Below are 18,034 nucleotides of genomic sequence, written 5' to 3'. Positions count from 1 at the left end.
TAGGTTTAACAAATATTTTGCCTTTACTTGACTAAATGGATTAAATTACAGTCCTTTATTGCCTGCAGTCTCGTATCTCATTACACATCACTGTTACACATCAGCCAATGTAGCTAAGTAATAAGTAATAACATCATGGGCTGTTTCACAAATAGATCCCTATTCCCTACATAGGCACACTAGTTAAGGTGGTAAATTAAGGTGTTGTACACTCTTAAATAGTCCACTATTTATTTAATACAGAGACATTTGGGATTCAGCCAAGGTAGCTAAGTAATAAGTAATGCTAAGTAACGTCACATCCATTCCTGCCAAATCGCTTGCTCGTTAATTCATTAGTCAAAAGCACATAACGTCTATCTTTATTAGCCTGTAATGTTAAAACCAGCGGCTAAATCTGTGATTAAGGCACCTTGAGCTTCCTCAAGGTGATCTGAGAAACTGACTGGCGCTACTTTAAAAGGCAGAACACGCGGATGTATTCCTACGCAAAAAAGGGCGGATAGTTTCCTGCAGATTTTACACCTACAAATTTTTAAACCTTCTAAAAAATTACCAACACAAATAATTCATACAACATGTTAACATGTACGGAGATATAATTATTATTAAACGTCCCACACAAAACCTGAACGAATATTTAACGAAACGATAATGTTGGTTATTATTTCCAGGAGCATAAATAATACCAAGATCATGAGTGAGAGTCAGTCGTGGCATGCATCAATCATCTATGATATGCATATTAGTCCAAAATCAATACCTATTTAGTGTTGAGAGAGAGAGAGAGAGAGAGAGAGAGAGAGAGTCAGACAGAGAGAGAAAGTCAGACAGAAAGAAAGCGAGAGAGTCAGATAGAGAGATAGAGAGTCAGACAGAGAGAAATAAAGAGAGAGAGAGTCAGACAGCGAGAGAGAGAGACAGACAGACAGACAGAGAGAGAGAGAAAGAGAGTCAGAGAGAAAGAGTCAGACAGTGAGATAGAGAGAGAGAGTCAGACAGAGAGAAATAGAGAGAGAGAGAGAGTCAGACAGAGAGAAAGAGAGAGTCAGACAGAGAGAGAGAAAGAGAATCAGACAAAGAGAAATAAAGAGATAGAGAGAGAGTCAGACAGAGAAAGAGAGAGAGTCATTACGTCTAGTCACCTTATGTGCTTCTCACCTGAGCCTTCTCACTGTCACTGCAATCCAATCAGCACACACTATCAGAGCAAACCCCTGCCTGTCAGTCTGCATTATAATTGAAAAGTCAATCCCACTGCGTGTCTTCTGCAAATGGAAACCCGATGCTAACTGTTTGGGTTAGATTAGCTCATCCTGTTAGCTCATACATCATAATGTCTTCCATCAAATTCATGTGTTTGAGATCTTCAGTTTATTTAATAAAGTTAAGATAAGGTGATCCTGCAGTGCCGTGGCTATATACATTATGTTGCAGTTATATTCCACATAAATCTCCTGACTTACCTAAAACCTTGAAGACTAGCCTTTTTTCTCTAATATTTAAAAAGGCTCAAATGCATCTACACTACTTTTAAGCTATCTGTATTATATAGGTATGTGATGTTGAAACACCTTCAACTCCAGAAGAAGAAGAAGAAGAAGAAGAAGTGCACTTCAAATATCTGTATGACGCACAACCAAAAAGAATGAAGTGTGGAATGTTCAGTTTATGACCCTAAGCAATGGACACTTCATGCACATCATGGACACTTCATGCACATCATGGACACTTCATGCACGTCATGGACACTTCATGCACGTCATGGACACTTCATGCACTCAACACTTGAAGCTTTGCTGACATAGTGGTAGAGTGCTGGGGCTATCAGGCACCGATGCTAGATTTCCATCATGGCCGACGACATTCTGGTGGACAAGATGTCTTAAAATGTCTTTTATAGTAGCCTACGTTGTGTGATTCATTTACAACCTTTAATAAAAAAATGCAGCATTTCCATGCTAAAGCTAGCAGCGTCATGTTATGTACGTTTATGTATGTATGTTGTAAATTTCCCATTGGGATAAATAAAGTGAGTGAGTGTGGTTGTCTGTCAATATCTGTGGCCCTGTGATGGACTGGTGACCTGTCCAGGATGTTGTCGGAGAAAATATAATATACCCAGCTTTGAATTATATACCTAGCCTTAAAAGTAGCTTAAGTGCTAATGTACTCAATGCTCTAAGCTCTGACTTGGCAATATTCTGCCTAAAGAGTAGTGTGTATCTATCAAGAATAATTTAGCCATTTATTACGTAGTAAGTAGTTAACTCTGATTAAAAATAGCTATAATAATCAGATATAGCCTCATAGTCTTCATAATAAACATGCAGAATTATTAATGGCAGCATGCTAGCATAATAACCACACTGGGACTGAAGGAACAGAAAAGAGGAGAGATTTATTGAAACATTAGGAGTTACAACTCAGTCAGCCAGCCTATCCAATGGGATCAGTGGGACCGGAGGGTCAGTTGTAGAAGACGGAATCTCGGGATCCTGAGGAGAAGTTGGAGAATAATCAGTGGGAGAAGTTGGGGGCGAATAGTCAGGAGAAGACTGAGGAATATCATGAACACTGTAAGGCATAGGCACAAATTCAGGAGAAAGTTGGGGAATGTCAGGGGAATTAGGAAATGAAGAGGAGTCAGAGGAAGAATGATTAGAGGAAATCTCAACAGGGAAATCCTCAGTCTGGACGCCTTGAGAGGTGGTGCGTGTCCAATGCCAGTAGAAGGTCTGAGTAGACTGATCACAGGTTGTGGGGTGAAATTGGGTGCTCTGATCAAGACAGACGGTATCTCTCACGATATGGTGAGCGAGGTAAGGAGACTCAGGAATAGAGGATTCAGATAGGTGCTCCAGGAAACCAGTAAGTTCAATGGCCAAACAGGATAGCTGATACTGGCGATAGCGTCGCAGAGCACCCCTGGGACTTCTCCGGAAGATAGCGCGGCGGGCTGACTGAGCTAGAAAAAATAATGGGAAATGAGTGAAGATGAGTGAAGTGCATATTGCGTGACTATGTAGTCAGCAAAAAAGAGAGCGTGTACTAAGGCAGGAGGAACACAGTGTGGGAAGTAGGCCAGGTCACTGTGACATGACAGTGATAGGCAGGTAGAGGAGACAATAGCATTGGAATACTAGCAACCAACAGTGATGAAAAGAGGAAAGGATATGAGGCAGCTTAATGGCACAGCTTAGTTTAAAATTAGTAAAACAAAACTTAGATCAAGTAGGTAGAGAGAAAAGTCATCATGACATAGAGGAAGAGAGCAAGGTACTTACACATTGTTGTGGGGGGCAACGCGCGAGGTCAGGATGAGCCGAGGAAGCACCTTTAAGAGGTGATGGTCAAATGAAGTCAATAAGGAAGTGGCGCCTATAAGTAAGCGCCAATTTTTATAAAAATGGTTGACTTAGCCTAAAAATAAGGGGAACTGGTGAGGAGGAAAATTGACGTCATCGAGGGGAGGATGGTATCAATTTAGGGGCGGTATCGGGACAAATGCGAAAATAATGGGAACTGGGAAAACGTATGTAAACTAAGGAAGGAGGGACTAAAGTAGCCATACACTGAATATAATGGGAAATTGCTGGAAATATTTAAATTAGAGAAAAGGAGGCGCCCCGGGGCGCCTGGGGTATAAGTAGAGGGGACTTTTTCGGGGTTTTTGAGACCAGCTGCTCTCTTCAGATATGCATGTTGTTGACTGCATGACTGAATAAAGAAACCTGCTTCTTCTCATCTGTTGACCGAGATCTCTTTTATTTCGGCTAAGTTTTATAGATTGTGGAGGTTATTGGGAAAAGCTAAGAGTAATAGATACAAACAAAATTCCACCCTGTGATATGTCCACTCGGAGGGGGCTCCGAGTTCCGACAATGTACCCCTGCCTTTTCGCCCAATGTCTGCTGGGAGAGGCTCCAGCAGATCCCCCGTGACCCTAATTAGGAATAAAGCGGGTACAGAAAATGGATCTGTCTGTCTGTCTGTCTGTCTGTCTGTCTGTCTATCTATCTATCTATCAACTTAAAACTCTAGTAAATTTTAGTATTTTTTCTCCACATTGTTATTGCTTATGATATTTATATCACTGGAATTGACACTAAGTATTTTATTTCCTTACTGATATTTTATTATTTTTCAACTTTATAACAATAAACACTGGTTTATCTGGTTAAGACATTAACCATTACTTAGTTAATCTTCCTCATTCATGACCAGTGATGATACACTATATTGCCAAAAGTATTCGCTCACCTGCCTTGACTCGCATATGAACTTAAGCGACATCCCATTCCTAATCCATAGGGTTCAATATGACATCGGTCCACCCTTTGCAGCTAAAACAGCTTCAACTCTTCTGGGAAGATTGTCCACAAGGTTTAGGAGTGTGTTTATGGGAATTTTTGACCATTCTTCCAGAAGCGCATTTGTGAGGTCACACACTGATGTTGGACGAGAAGGTCTGGCTCTCAGTCTCCACTCTAATTCATCCCAAAGGTGTTCTGTCGGGTTGAGGTCAGGACTCTGTGCAGGCCAGTCAAGTTCCTCCACACCAGACTCTGTCATCCATGTCTTTATGGACCTTGCTTTGTGCACTGGTGCACAGTCATGTTGGAAGAGGAAGGGGCCAGCTCCAAACTGTTCCCACAAAGTTGGGAGCATGGAATTGTCCAAAATGTCTTGGTATGCTGAAGCATTCAGAGTTCCTTTCACTGGAACTAAGGGGCCAAGCCCAGCTCCTGAAAAACAACCCCACACCATAATCATAAAACAAACTTTACACTTGGCACAATGCAGTCAGACAAGTACCGTTCTCCTGGCAACCGCCAAACCCAGACTCGTCCATCAGATTGCCAGATGGAGAAGCGCGATTCGTCACTCCAGAGAACGCGTCTCCACTGCTCTAGAGTCCAGGGGCGGCGTGCTTTACACCACTGCATCCGACGCTTTGCATTGCACTTGGTGATGTATGGCTTGGATACAGCTGCTCGGCCATGGAAACCCATTCCATGAAGCTCTCTGTGCACTGTTCTTGAGCTAATCTGAAGGCCACATGAAGTTTGGAGGTCTGTAGCGATTGACTCTGCAGAAAGTTGGCGACCTCTTCGCACTATGCGCCTCAGCATCCGCTGACCCCGCTCCGTCAGTTTACGTGGCCTACCACTTCATGGCTGAGTTGCTGTCGTTCCCAAACACTTCCACATTCTTATAATACAGCTGACAGTTGACTGTGGAATATTTAGGAGCGAGGAAATTTCACGACTGGATTTGTTGCACAGGTGGCATCCTATCACAGTTCCACGCTGGAATTCACTGAGCTCCTGAGAGCGACCCATTCTTTCACAAATGTTTGTAAAAACAGTCTGCATGCCTAGGTGCTTGATTTTATACACCTGTGGCCATGGAAGTGATTGGAACACCTGATTCTGATTATTTGGATGGGTGAGCGAATACTTTTGGCAATATAGTGTAGTTGACCTCATCCCATAACACTGACTGACCACAAATAAAATATTCTGGTTATAATAATTAAAAAGATTCACTGATTTTTGCCAAATTTGTTCCTTCATATACTGAAACAATCCAATATCCAGCAACAACAACAACAACAACAACATCTCACTTCTCATGTTGTTTTTAACCGGCATCCGATTCTGATCGAGTTTTGCTCAGTTCTCTTTTCTTTGTCTCTGTGTGAATTGTCTGTTTAGAAATCTTGGTGACTAATTGAATGTTCCAGCCCACTGATTCGAGGTTTTTTGCTCTGCTGATTGGGAATCCCTGCTGGTGTAAGCTTTAAAACTGCTTCCTACTGCTAGACTGGCGGGGAGCGCTGAATGCAGACATGGCTCTGTGTCAAACCTTTCACATCTGGCAGACCCAATATTGAAAGCTGACGGTCAACAGCAGAGATTTAATCTTTGATCCTCTGTTTATGATGAGTATAGATTTCTAGTTGGAGAAACTATGGGTTAGATTCAGAGTCCAACATTTCTGAGTATTTACAAAGGAAAGATTTGCATATTCAGAATCAGGTTATGTACATTATTAAGTTGATTTTCTAGGCAGCATGGGCTTGGCCTTCGAGCATGAAAACATGTCTATCTATCTATCTATCTATCTATCTATCTATCTATCTATCTATCTATCTATCTATCTATCTATCTATCTATCTATCTATCTATCTATCTATCTATGTTACTTAGTCCATTCAGGTGGAACTGATGTATACTGATGTACACATTTCAGGTTAAATAAATTCAGTGAGGTTAGAATAGTGAACAAAAACTTAAATTTTTCCAGACAAGTTTTGAGTTGGGAGAATGTAGCAGCTTAGTGGTAAAGGTTGTGAGTTTGATTGCCAGGTCCACCAAGCTGCCACTGCAGGGCCCCTGAACAAGGCCCTTAACCCTCAATTGCTTGGATACCTAAAGAATCAGATAAGAATGTAAGTTGCTCTGGATGAGGAAATGTAAAATGTTTTTTTTTCTTCACTTTATGTCTATGGTGATGACACATGGAATCTTTTTTGCTAAATGACCAGAATTATGATTAGCATTAAATAACAAAACATACACTATGATTGGCCCAAAAAACTTGTTTGAAAACTGATAGCTATTTATTTTTAGCACAGCTGCATTGTGCCTTGAAATACGAAACAACAAACCCTCAAATTTGGCCTAGTGTTGGTTTATAATCCAAAGTAACCAACACTGGATTTGTAATCGTAATATTTTGATGATTAATTTTTAATGAGTTCTGCCAACAAATGCTTATACTATTATTAATCATACTATTGAAGATCTATTGCAAAGCCATGAAGTACTTACCTCATGGGATCTACTGTATTTTATAATGACAGAGACAGAGGATTCAATTCATTCCAGCTTTGTAGCTATGAGCCTGGACTTAAGCAAAGAGATGATTAATGATATTACATTAGTCTGCATCACCTTAAATGAATTCTCAAGGTGAGGAGACGTTTTTGCCTGTTCTGACCTAATAATTAACTGGAGACTACAAAATTAAGTATGTTCCATAACATATTAAGTCCTTGGCTTTGGTATCTTGTGGCAACAATATAATTTATAGAAGTGAGTTATTGTGGCCTTATTATCTAGAAAATGGTTTTATGTAGAACGTTTGGAGAGCATCCGTGGCATTAATCAATAAATTCAGTGGCATTAATTTTATTAAGTTTTATGTCTATGTTGATAATGATATATTGTAGAAAAGATAAAATATTGAATTCAATTTGTAAAATAATTCTCACTAAATGAGAGTTATCTGTATTCAATACTGTAGAATTATTCTGTAACACAAATGTTGTTGTTCTTAATTATAAATAAATTTAAATTTATAATCTGCTTGAATTCACTGTGTTTTTTGTCTAGATTTTCTACAAAAAAATTCATAATAATTATTTAATTTATTAATTATTTATTAATAAATAAAATCCTTATTATTATTATTATTATTATAAAATTTAGACTAGAAAATACAGCAAATTCAAATACATTATCAATTTAAATTTATTTATAATTAATAACTAAATCATTAGTTTTTTGCAACCAAAAAAATCTATAATATTGAATACAGAGAACTCATTTAGTTAGAATTATTTCACAAATTTAATTCAATATTTTATCTTTATCTAAAAAAAACACTACTACTACTACTACTACTACTACTACTACTAATAATAATAATAATAATAATAATAATAATAACAATAATAATCCGAGTGAATTTATTTATTATTTATTTTTTTTTTTAAAGAACCATTTAATTTTGATTCAGTGACCCCATTGGGTTCTTTTTTCAATTAATTCTTCCAAATAGCTCTATACAAAGAGTTTCCATATATGAAGCAAGTGATAGAAGCATTTTATATATTTATATATATATATACTGTAGAACCATTCTTTTTAAGACTAGGTATCTTATCAGTGGCTCTCAAGTATAACATTTTACTCATTTGCTTTCACTCAAAGTGAAAGACAGCTGAGATACGATCCATTTCAGCAGATGAAGGTTAAAAATCTTGTTCAAGACGCAACAGAGGCAGATTGGCAGCACTGGGGTTTGAGATCATGACCTTCTGATTAGTAGCCTGATGCTCTCTGAGCTAAAAAACTTACTTAATACACAGTATAATACGTTATGTTCAACAGTTATTGCAGTGCCCAAGGCATTTCAGTTGCTTTAACTTTGTACTCAGGCAGACTTGGTAAGCTATCTTTGTTTCTCTCTCTCTCTCTCTCTCTCTCTCTCCTTTTCATTGCCACATCTCAAGTGTTGATGTCCTGGTGGCAGACAGAAATGGCTGTCTCTGTCACTCCTGTCTGCAAGTCTGTCAGGCCGTCTCACCGTCATTAAAAGCCTGGGTGAGTGTTAGAGAGAGCGAAAGAGTGTGAGAAAGACAGAGAGAGGGAATAAAAGGAGTATCGGTGAACACACTCACGCTTCACTGACACACCCAGTGGATCCAGAGCATAGAAACAGACCAGCATTAGAGCCCATTATATAATGAATACATTCACCTGCAATGTGTATGACACACTTAAAGGTGTATATGACACACACACACACACACAGACACACACACACCAGCTACAGAATAACACACCATGTAGTGGACTTAAAAAAACTTCTGTAAGTGCCCTATAAAGTGTACAGCAGAGACAGATCTGGGGAACTTTTACTTTCTTCTCTCTCTCTCTCTCTCTGTTTCTCTCTCTCTTTCTCTCTCTGTCTCTCACTCCACACACACACACTTTCACAGAAGTTCAGGTGGCAGAGAGAAATGCCAGTTCCCCTGAGAGTTTGCCTCTCACTCTTCAGCCTGTGTGTTGCAGACTGCAGTATGAGATGACTTTTTGCCTATGATACAGTGAAAGATTAGCCACCTTCACACTCATGGTCATGGCAGCATTATAGTAAGCCCAGTGACAGGTCACGTAGTGCAACAGTTCAGCTCATCTCACTGTGACAACAGAACACGGATAGTGACGGAGCATGCAGTTTTAATAAAAGGATGCTCACACTCACAGAGAGAGAGAGAGAGAGAGAGAGAGAGAGAGAGAGAGAGAGAAAGAGGATGCAGGGACGATATATAGCCTCATCATTGACGCAACACATTAGTGCAATAACAGTTATTAAGCTCATAACCAGGTAAGACTGTATTTATGGTCGTAAACACTCTAAATAACAATAACAGCAATCATCTGCTCATGTCCATCAATTCCTTCAGCTCTATTTTTGTCAACACTACCACAGATTGCCTCAATTCAGCAAATCATGTAGCAGCAGAGCAGTGCATCGAATCATGCAGATACAGGTCAAGAGCTTCAGGTAATTTTCACATCCAACATCAGAATGGGGGATAAATGGGATCCCGTGCTTTCGGAAATTGCTGATCTCTCTGGATTTCCCGAGGTGACAGGAAGTCTAGAATAAGCACTCTTTACAACCGTGATGAGCAGAAAAGCATCTCAAAACATACCAAATGTTGAAACTTCATGTGGATGTGTTATAACAGGAGACGTTACAGGTCCTAGGTTCTAGCTAGTTTTATGCATTAAACGTGGAAATGACTAACGGAATGTTTTAGTCATTATTTGTATGAATATCTAGTCATTTATTTAGTGCCAGCTCTGTGTGAGTGAGTTCAGTTTCTGATTTACTTTGGGTTATGATGGTGCTGTGACCTGGATGGGATTGAGGTTTAGGCCTGAGCCCCGGGTTCGAGACCCTCTCAGAGCGGGTGTGAGTAGGACCTTTGGGGGTTACATTGGTGCCGTGACCCGGATGGGAGTGAGCTTTAGGGGAGTGAGTGTAACGGAGGTAGGTGCTGTGCAGGTAAACCTCACTCCCCTGATCTCAAGAGGTGCATTAGTGACTGACACAAGTAGCTGCAGTCTTTAGCCTCCTTGTTAGTGCGCCCGCCTCCCATGCCGGAGACCCGGGTTCGAGACCTGCCCAGAGCGCATGTGAATAGGACCCGCAAGGGCTACGTTGGTGCCGTGACCCGGATGGGAGTAAGGTTTAGGGGAGTGAGTGTAACAAAGGCCAGCGATAGGTGCTGTGCAGGTAAACCTCACTCCCCTGATCTCAAGAGGTGTGCTAGTGACTGCAATCTTTAGCTTCCTTGTTAATGCGCCTGCCTCCCATACCAGAGACCCGCTTGGAGCGGGTGCGAGTAGGACCCTCAGGGGTTACATTGATGCTATGACCTGGGTGGGGGTGAGTGTAACAGAGGTCGGCGGTAGGTGCTGTGCAGGTAAACCCCACTCCCCTGATCACAAGACTCCTTGTTAGTGCGCCTGCCTTCCATGCCGGAGACCTGGGTTGCCAATAGGACTCGTGGGGGTTACATCTGAAAATTAAACCAAACCCAACAGAAATAGAATTTGAAACAGAGTAGTAAGTGTGAAATGCTTCAAGTTTAAATCCATACACAGTGAAATTAATGGCATGATTGGACTAGCTTGATTTGATTCTGTAGGCTAGGAATATTAGGTAGCGGGCATTCGGAGCACTTGGAGCACTAGGTTTATCATCAGTAAACTCTGCTTGATCAAAACTAATCCCTTTTGAAGATCATTGTTATTGTTCAGCGAGGGATTATGGTTTATCAAGGGCATCAGGGTTTGGTGTCACTCACTAGTCATATCAGTCCAGCCTGTCTAAACCCACACACATACACACAAACACACACACACACATGAAAAATCTCCTCAGCTGTCATGTGAAGTGAGCAAACAAGATCCTGAATATTCTGTAAATAAAGACTCATATTAGATTGTATCTCTCTCTCCTGCCTGTGACATCACTGACCCCAATGCTTCTGTGAGGAATTTCCATAAAAACGGACAGATTTCTTGACAAACTGGACATTCCCATAGCAACCAGGTTGTGTAATACAGACATGAGATCTGCATACATTTGTATGCAAATTGACCAGCTGGTACTTTGTCGTTATGACAACGGCACACAGCTCCCAGCATCCTCTAGGAGCAGTGGTACAAAAGAGAGGTCGGCCAAGAGTCATCGATTAGAGCCATCACACACACACACTTGTTTATATCATGTTTTTATCAGGCGATAATGCATGTTTGTGTAAGATAAATAACGTAATATATAAGTAGATAAACATATAGCAACACAGAAGAAAAAGAAGAAGTAGAACTTTAAGCAAGGCTTAAAAAGTTTTTATTGTGGTTCAACACTGCCCCCTAGAGGCAGATGGAGTTTTGACACGATTATAAAAACAATCTCCAGGAAAATAATCAAATGAATTTAACTCTAAAATACAAATAACTCTGATATACAGTATTTAACATATTTAGGACTTAAATCTGCAGAGATAATAAATATTCTCTACATTATCAGTGCTTGAAAGTGTAGAAATGACACTGGGTTCTGGCTTTGGACATAATTAGATCTCATTTCTTTCGCTCACCTAAATGGAAGGAGATTTCAACCTGAGGTTCTTTCTAAACTCTGTGTAAAAATGTTGTCTCTTGATCGGAACAGATTTTGACCATCAACTCTGAATGTGGAAAACAACTGGAAAATAAATGAGGAATAACATAAGAATATATAAGACTTTAAATACCTTTAAATACTTATTATTTAAAAGGAACAGTGGCCAAAAACTCAAAAAAAATATTTTTTATAATTAAAAGAAAAAGCAAGAAAGAATAAACTGACATACATACATACATACATACATACATACATACATACATACATACATACATAAATAAATAAATAAATAAATAAATAAATAAATAAATACCTTTTAAAAATGTAAAAAGAAATAGTTGTCACATCACATTCATGTAAATGAAATGAATTTTTATTTAATTTTAATTATTTAATTTTATTTTATTATTTTTGGATAATCCTTTATCATGCAGTTTTGCTGAATAGCATTATACATATTTTACCACACAAAAATATACAACATTTTTTCAAAAACAGGATTCAGTTCCTCCAAATACCAAGGATTGCATGTGGGAAAATATGCAGATCAATATGCAAAGCACAAAATATGGTTTGTTGTGGAATACAGATAGACTGCAGAGGATTTACATGAGATGTATCGTCACACAATACTGTATTTAAGTGGTACAAAAAATACCTACATATTATTAAAATAGAAAAAATCAGCGAATGCATTTTCTTTAAATACTTTTTTAAAAGTCCTGATCAAAAGTAAGTTTCCATATCACAACAGCATGCAGCTGAAGGGTTCATTCTAAGGCCATTTCACAAAGACGTCCAGGATGCTGCATGCTGTTTAGAGGTTGAATGGAAACCTGTGTATAAACCTTTCAGATAAATTAGTAACACTGAGATATTGGCTGGACCAGACATAGCTTTAATTACTGCTAACTGAATGTCCTGTGGACCCAAATTACTGTTTACTGATGGATTACTAGCATCACAGGCCAAAACAGAGAGGAAGAGAGAAGTGCTTTTTTCACTGTTTATTCATCAGCAGGTGTATACAGATGTGTGAACCCATTAAACAAATAATGGATAAATCTCTTATCTTCACTATCTGCTAGCTATAATGCTTTTCATGGGCTTGTGTATGGAATTTAACAACTTTAGCATTTTTATATCTATAATTACACAACTGCATGCATTTCTAATAATAATAACAAAATAAGTAAATGAATAAATAAATATATAAAATAATAATAATAATAATAATAATAATAATAATAATAAAAACAAGCTGATATACTGAAGGATAAGTATTTAGTATTAAGAACAATTGTAACTCACTGCAGTAAAACTATTCCCAATTTTTTTCTGTGGATTCATAGATTACATTTAAGGAGTACATCAAAACTAGAATATAACTAGGAGTACAGCTGGTCATAATGTTCAGGTTTGATGGTTTTATTGAGCTTTTGGTCACTTTCAGGCTGATTAGGCTGTTCATTGTAGAACTGACAATTAACAATTAAATTATGTCAATATTTCAACTTATATCTATATTCTGTTGACACACATCCACCCATCTCACTGTACACACACACACACACAATACTATCACTATTCTGCTCACTCCATTCTTATTCTATGTAATGTGGAATTATAGTCTATTTTATATTATATTTTGTATTATATTCTTATATTCTATTCTCTTTATACTTGATATTCTTTGTATTTTAGATTCTTCTTTGCTTCTAGTGTATTTCTTACATTTTATATTCTAGTTTTACATTTCTATTTAGTGAGTCACATCCTAAGTTTAGCACAGAATGAGTGAGAAAAGTTTATTTTATTTATTTAGCAGCTTGTAATGTTACAGAAACCAGAAGTCTCCCAGCTATAAGATGTTCCCTTGTTATGGAAATTTTACATCTCTAGTCTTATTTTAAAGACTAAAATTTCTTCAAGAATATACCCCAATTAGGCATAACACTATGGGGTGGGGCACTAGTGTGCGGCTAATGGGTAGACACACTTTTTAAGTCTCCTCTAAGTTGGCTCTGATTTTTGTTTAGTATTCCCATCAATATATCAGTTCGCCCAGCAGCAGAGTAAAGATGGCGACGCTAAGAGCGATTCCCTCCCCCCATCTATGGCCAGTACTATACTTAATGCCATTGAGACACAAGATAATGATTTGAAACGACTGATTGAGGACATCAAGTTGTCTATTAATAATCGCCTTGATGCGCTGGATGCCGTGCTGGCAAATGTTCAGTCCGAACAGTCAGGGTTTTTTAATCACTTTCACTCTGGTTTTTCAGTAGGTCAGACTGGTCCTAGCTGGTCAGGTTTGATGGTTTTTCTAGGGGTTTTGGTCACTTTCGGGCTGGTTCTACCAGGTCAGGCTTGTCTTAGCTGGTGTAAGGTTCAAGGTTTTGTTTACTTTTAGCCTAAATGTAGCTGGTCAGAATGTTCATGAGGTTTGATGGTTTTATTGAGGTTTTGGTCACTTTCAGGCTAATTGTAGCTGGTCATGCTGTTCAGGTTTGATGTTTTATAGGGATTTTGGTCACTTTCAGGCTAACTGTAGCTGGTCAGGCTGTTCAGGTTTGATGGTTTTATTGAGCTTTTGGTCACTTTCAGGCTACTAGCTGATTAGGCTGTTCAGCTTTATAGTTGTATAGGTTTTTTCAAAAATCAATTTCACTCTGGTTCTAGTAGGTCAGACTGGTCCTAGCTGGTCAGTCTGATGGTTTTAGAGGTTGTCACGGTTTGGTGTTAAAGAGTAATTTCCCTTCCTGGCCATTTCTCATATTAATCGCTGCGAAGAAAACCTAAAGGAATAACTCATGAGTTTGTCGCCCTCTTCTGGTCATCTTTATATATGACAAGTCCTATTAGGAAACGCCTCCATTTCGCTTGTGTTTGTGTGTGTGAGTGTGAGTGTGAGTGTGAGAGTGTGTGTGTGTGAGAGTGTGTGTGTGAGAGTGAGAGTGAGAGAGAGAGAGAGAGAGAGAGAGAGAGAGAATGTATGTATGTATGTATGTATGTATGTATGTATGTATGTGAGACGCCATCATGGCAGTCAGGTGGGGAATCTGCAGCGCTGGGAAAATCAGCCACGACTTCACAGTAGCGTTGAAGACTCTTCCTCCTGAAGACCACCAGGTAGTGCAGATACACACTCTCTCTTCATCTTACACTTTTAGACCGGTTTAATCAGTCTGGTTTCACTTTGACAACGAATGAATGTGAATGCTCTAATGCAGTAAAACAGTGTGCAAATTCAAACAATCAAATAAACAAACGATTTATTAAATGCACGCGCAGTTTCTCCAACCACAAACTCTATTTAAATAAGGAAATAAGGAGTGTAACACTTGGGGGGCGTGGCTTTATAGTTAAATAAGTAACGCTGAGGTGGTGTGAAGTGCATTATTTTCCAGTAATTTTAGTTTTATTCTGCTTATATCACACCAGTTTCACAATGGTTTCACTTTTGGTATTTATTAAAGTGAGTCACATCCTAAGTTTAGCACAGAATGAGTGAGAAAAGTTTATTTTATTTATTTAGCAGCTTGTAATGTTACAGAAACCAAAAGTCTCCCAGCTATAAGATGTTCCCTTGTTATGGAAATTTTACATCTCTAGTCTTATTTTAAAGACTAAAATTTCTTCAAGAATATACCCCGATTAGGCATAACACTATGGGGTGGGGCACTAGTGTGCGGCTAATAGGTAGACACACTTTTTAAGTTGGCTCTGATTTTTGTTTAATATTCCCGTCAATATATCAGTTTGCCCAAGTTTGATGTCAGTGTTAATTGTTTAATTGATGCTGATTTCAGTAGTCGGTACGAAGTTCTTACTTTCTTAACATTTGACGTAAAAATGACTTCTAAGAAGCCACTGAAGGCCGTACAGCAGAGTAAAGATGGCGACGCTAAGAGCAATTCCCTCCCCCCATCTACGGCCAGTACTATACTTAATGCCATTGAGACACAGGGTAATGATTTGAAACGACTGATTGAGGACATCAAGTTGTCTATTAATAATCGCCTTGATGCGCTGGATGCTGTGCTGGCAAATGTTCAGTCCGAACAGTCAGGTGTAAAGAAAAAAGTGGAGGATTTGGAATTCGCCATGACTGGTTGTGACACGCCTAAACGAAGTGGAGAGAATTTGTGAGGAGCTGCGCTCTGAAAAACAAGTTTCTTCACGCTAAAGTAAATGACCTGGAGGGATTGTCCTGGGGTGTGCCAGCCTATTTACATTACAGGTTTTTTTTTGCCTTCTTTGAACCATTAAAAGCTAGCATTCAACATTAATGACAAAGGTTGATGCATATACAGTAGCTCACAAAAGTGAATACACCCCTCACATTTTTTTTATTACATCTTTTCATGCGACAACACTGAAGAGATGACACTTTGCTCCAATGTAAAGTAGTGTGTGTACAGCCTGTATAACAGCGTAAATTTGCTGTCCCCTCAAAATAACTCAACACACAGCCATTAACATCTAAACCATTGGCAACAAAAGTGACTACACCCCCAAGTGGAAATCTACAAATGGGCCCCAAAGTGTCAATATTTTGTGTGGCCATCGAAAATCTATCCCATTTCGTTTGTCTGATGTCGCCACTGATCCTAACGGAAGACACATTATAGTGTCAGGTCTTATAAATTCATTTCCTATTACATGTGTAAATATATATGGTCCAAATTTTGATGATCCTAACTTCTTTAGAAATGTTTTTGACTTGCTTCCAGACCCCAGTTCTACTAACTTAATAATTGGTGGCAAGTTTAACTGTTATCTGGATGTTTATTTGGACCACTCCTCTATACATGTTTCTCATATTTTGCGCTCAGCTAGTACCATAAACCATTTATGCAAGTCTTTGAATTTAGTCGACATTTGGAGATTGCAACACCCAACCGACATCCTTTTTTTTTCATTTGTACACAAATCATACACTAGAATCGACTAATGACTCTAAACTTATCCCAAATGTAATTCAAACTAAGTGTAATAATATCATAATTTCTGACCACAGCCCGCTTACTATGGGGTTTAAGTTGTCTTATCTCATATTAAGTATAACTGGCGTTTGAATCCTTGCTTATTATTGCATGAACAATTTCAGACGTACATTTCATCTCACATCAAGCAGTTTCTTGAATTTAATGATAAAGGTGATGTGTCTGACTCCATTCTATGGGAGACCTTTAAGGCAGTGTTGCGGGGTAATATAATTGCTTATGAATGGTCCAGAAAGAAGGAGAAACGTAGACGCCTTGCTGCTCCCAATTAGGGAGCAGGCCTATAGGCTATCTAAATCTCAGTCAGATCTAAATGCAGTGTTAAAACTGAAATATGAGTACAATAATATTTTGAGTGATCAGGTCAGTAATATGCTTCTCAAAATGAAATGTAAGCAGTTTGAGATGGGTGACAAAAAACGGAGAGGTTACTATCTTGGTAGTTAAGAGGCATACAGGCCAGTAGAGCTATTCTCCAAATTAAATCAGGCTCTGGTGAGCTGCTAACTAATCCAAAAGAAATAAATACTCGTTTTTTGGAATTTTATAAGGGGCTTTTTATCTCAAAAACTAACATGCCCATTTCAGATATTACTGACTTTCTTAATACAATTGACATTCCAAAGCTTAGTGAGGCTGCCAGAGAGGACCTGGATAAGGAGTTTACGCTGGTTGAAGTTTTGGAGGCCATTAAGTGCCTTCCAAATGGAAAGGCCTCTGGGCCTGATGGGTTCTGTATCGAATTCTATAAAGCTCATTCAGATATTATTGCTCCACTAGTGTTGAGAATGATAAATCATTCTTTTGAAAATAAAAGACTTCCTCAGTCTCTTTATGAAGCAAATATTTGTTTATTATTGAAAAAAGACAGGGATAACACTGATCCTTCAAGTTATAGACCATTAAGCATGCTTAACTGTGGCCAGAAGATCGTTACCAAAGTGTTGGCCATTCGATTGAGCACACACATGACTTCGTTAATCCATCATGATCAGACCGGTTTTATTTTGGGTAGATTTTCTTTTTCAAATGTGAAATGCTTGTTAAATGTCATGTATAATGTTGACTCTCGGCAGTCCAGGGCAGATATTGTCTCTCTGGATGCAGAGAAGGCATTTGATCAGATCGAGTGGCGTTACCTATACTCAGTGCTAGATAAGTTTGGATTTGGTACAAATCTTTGTGCATACATCAAGATGCTTTATCGCAAATCCAAAATCTGCAGTACTTACCAACTGGGATAAATCAGACTATGTCCCTCTTTATCGTGGGACGAGGCAGGGATGTTGCCTGAGTCCCTTATTGTTTAATTTAGCTTTGGAGCCACTGGCTATGGGTATTCGGCACCACTCTTCTATTGTTGGCATTACCATCGGGTCAGTAGAGAATAGGATCTCTTTATATGCAGATGATATGCTTTTATACTTAAAAGATGCCATTGATTCTTTGACTCCTTTAATGGATTTGATAAACTATTTTGGTTCCTTGTCCAGGTATTCAATTAACTGGAATAAAAGCATCTT

General features: G+C 38.7%; 1 protein-coding gene across 2 annotated transcripts in view; it reads left to right on the top strand.

Moving 5' to 3' along the window:
• The first annotated feature begins 14,417 nt into the window (after positions 1–14,417).
• LOC131351750 (trans-1,2-dihydrobenzene-1,2-diol dehydrogenase-like) overlaps positions 14,418–18,034 on the top strand; it is a 15,024-nt gene continuing 11,407 nt past the window's right edge. The window contains exon 1 of one of the 2 annotated variants that reach the window (XM_058387274.1): positions 14,418–14,634. In XM_058387274.1, the coding sequence (XP_058243257.1) occupies positions 14,545–14,634 (90 nt within the window). In that variant the 5' untranslated portion in view covers positions 14,418–14,544. The remainder of the gene's footprint in view (positions 14,635–18,034) is intronic. The other variant, XM_058387276.1, reaches the window with a different exon arrangement.

Source organism: Hemibagrus wyckioides, linkage group LG04 (assembly GCF_019097595.1).
Source record: "Hemibagrus wyckioides isolate EC202008001 linkage group LG04, SWU_Hwy_1.0, whole genome shotgun sequence".
Taxonomy (NCBI): Eukaryota; Metazoa; Chordata; class Actinopteri; order Siluriformes; family Bagridae; genus Hemibagrus; species Hemibagrus wyckioides.
Note: the sequence above shows the minus strand (reverse complement) of the source record. Positions and strands in the feature narration are given on the sequence as shown.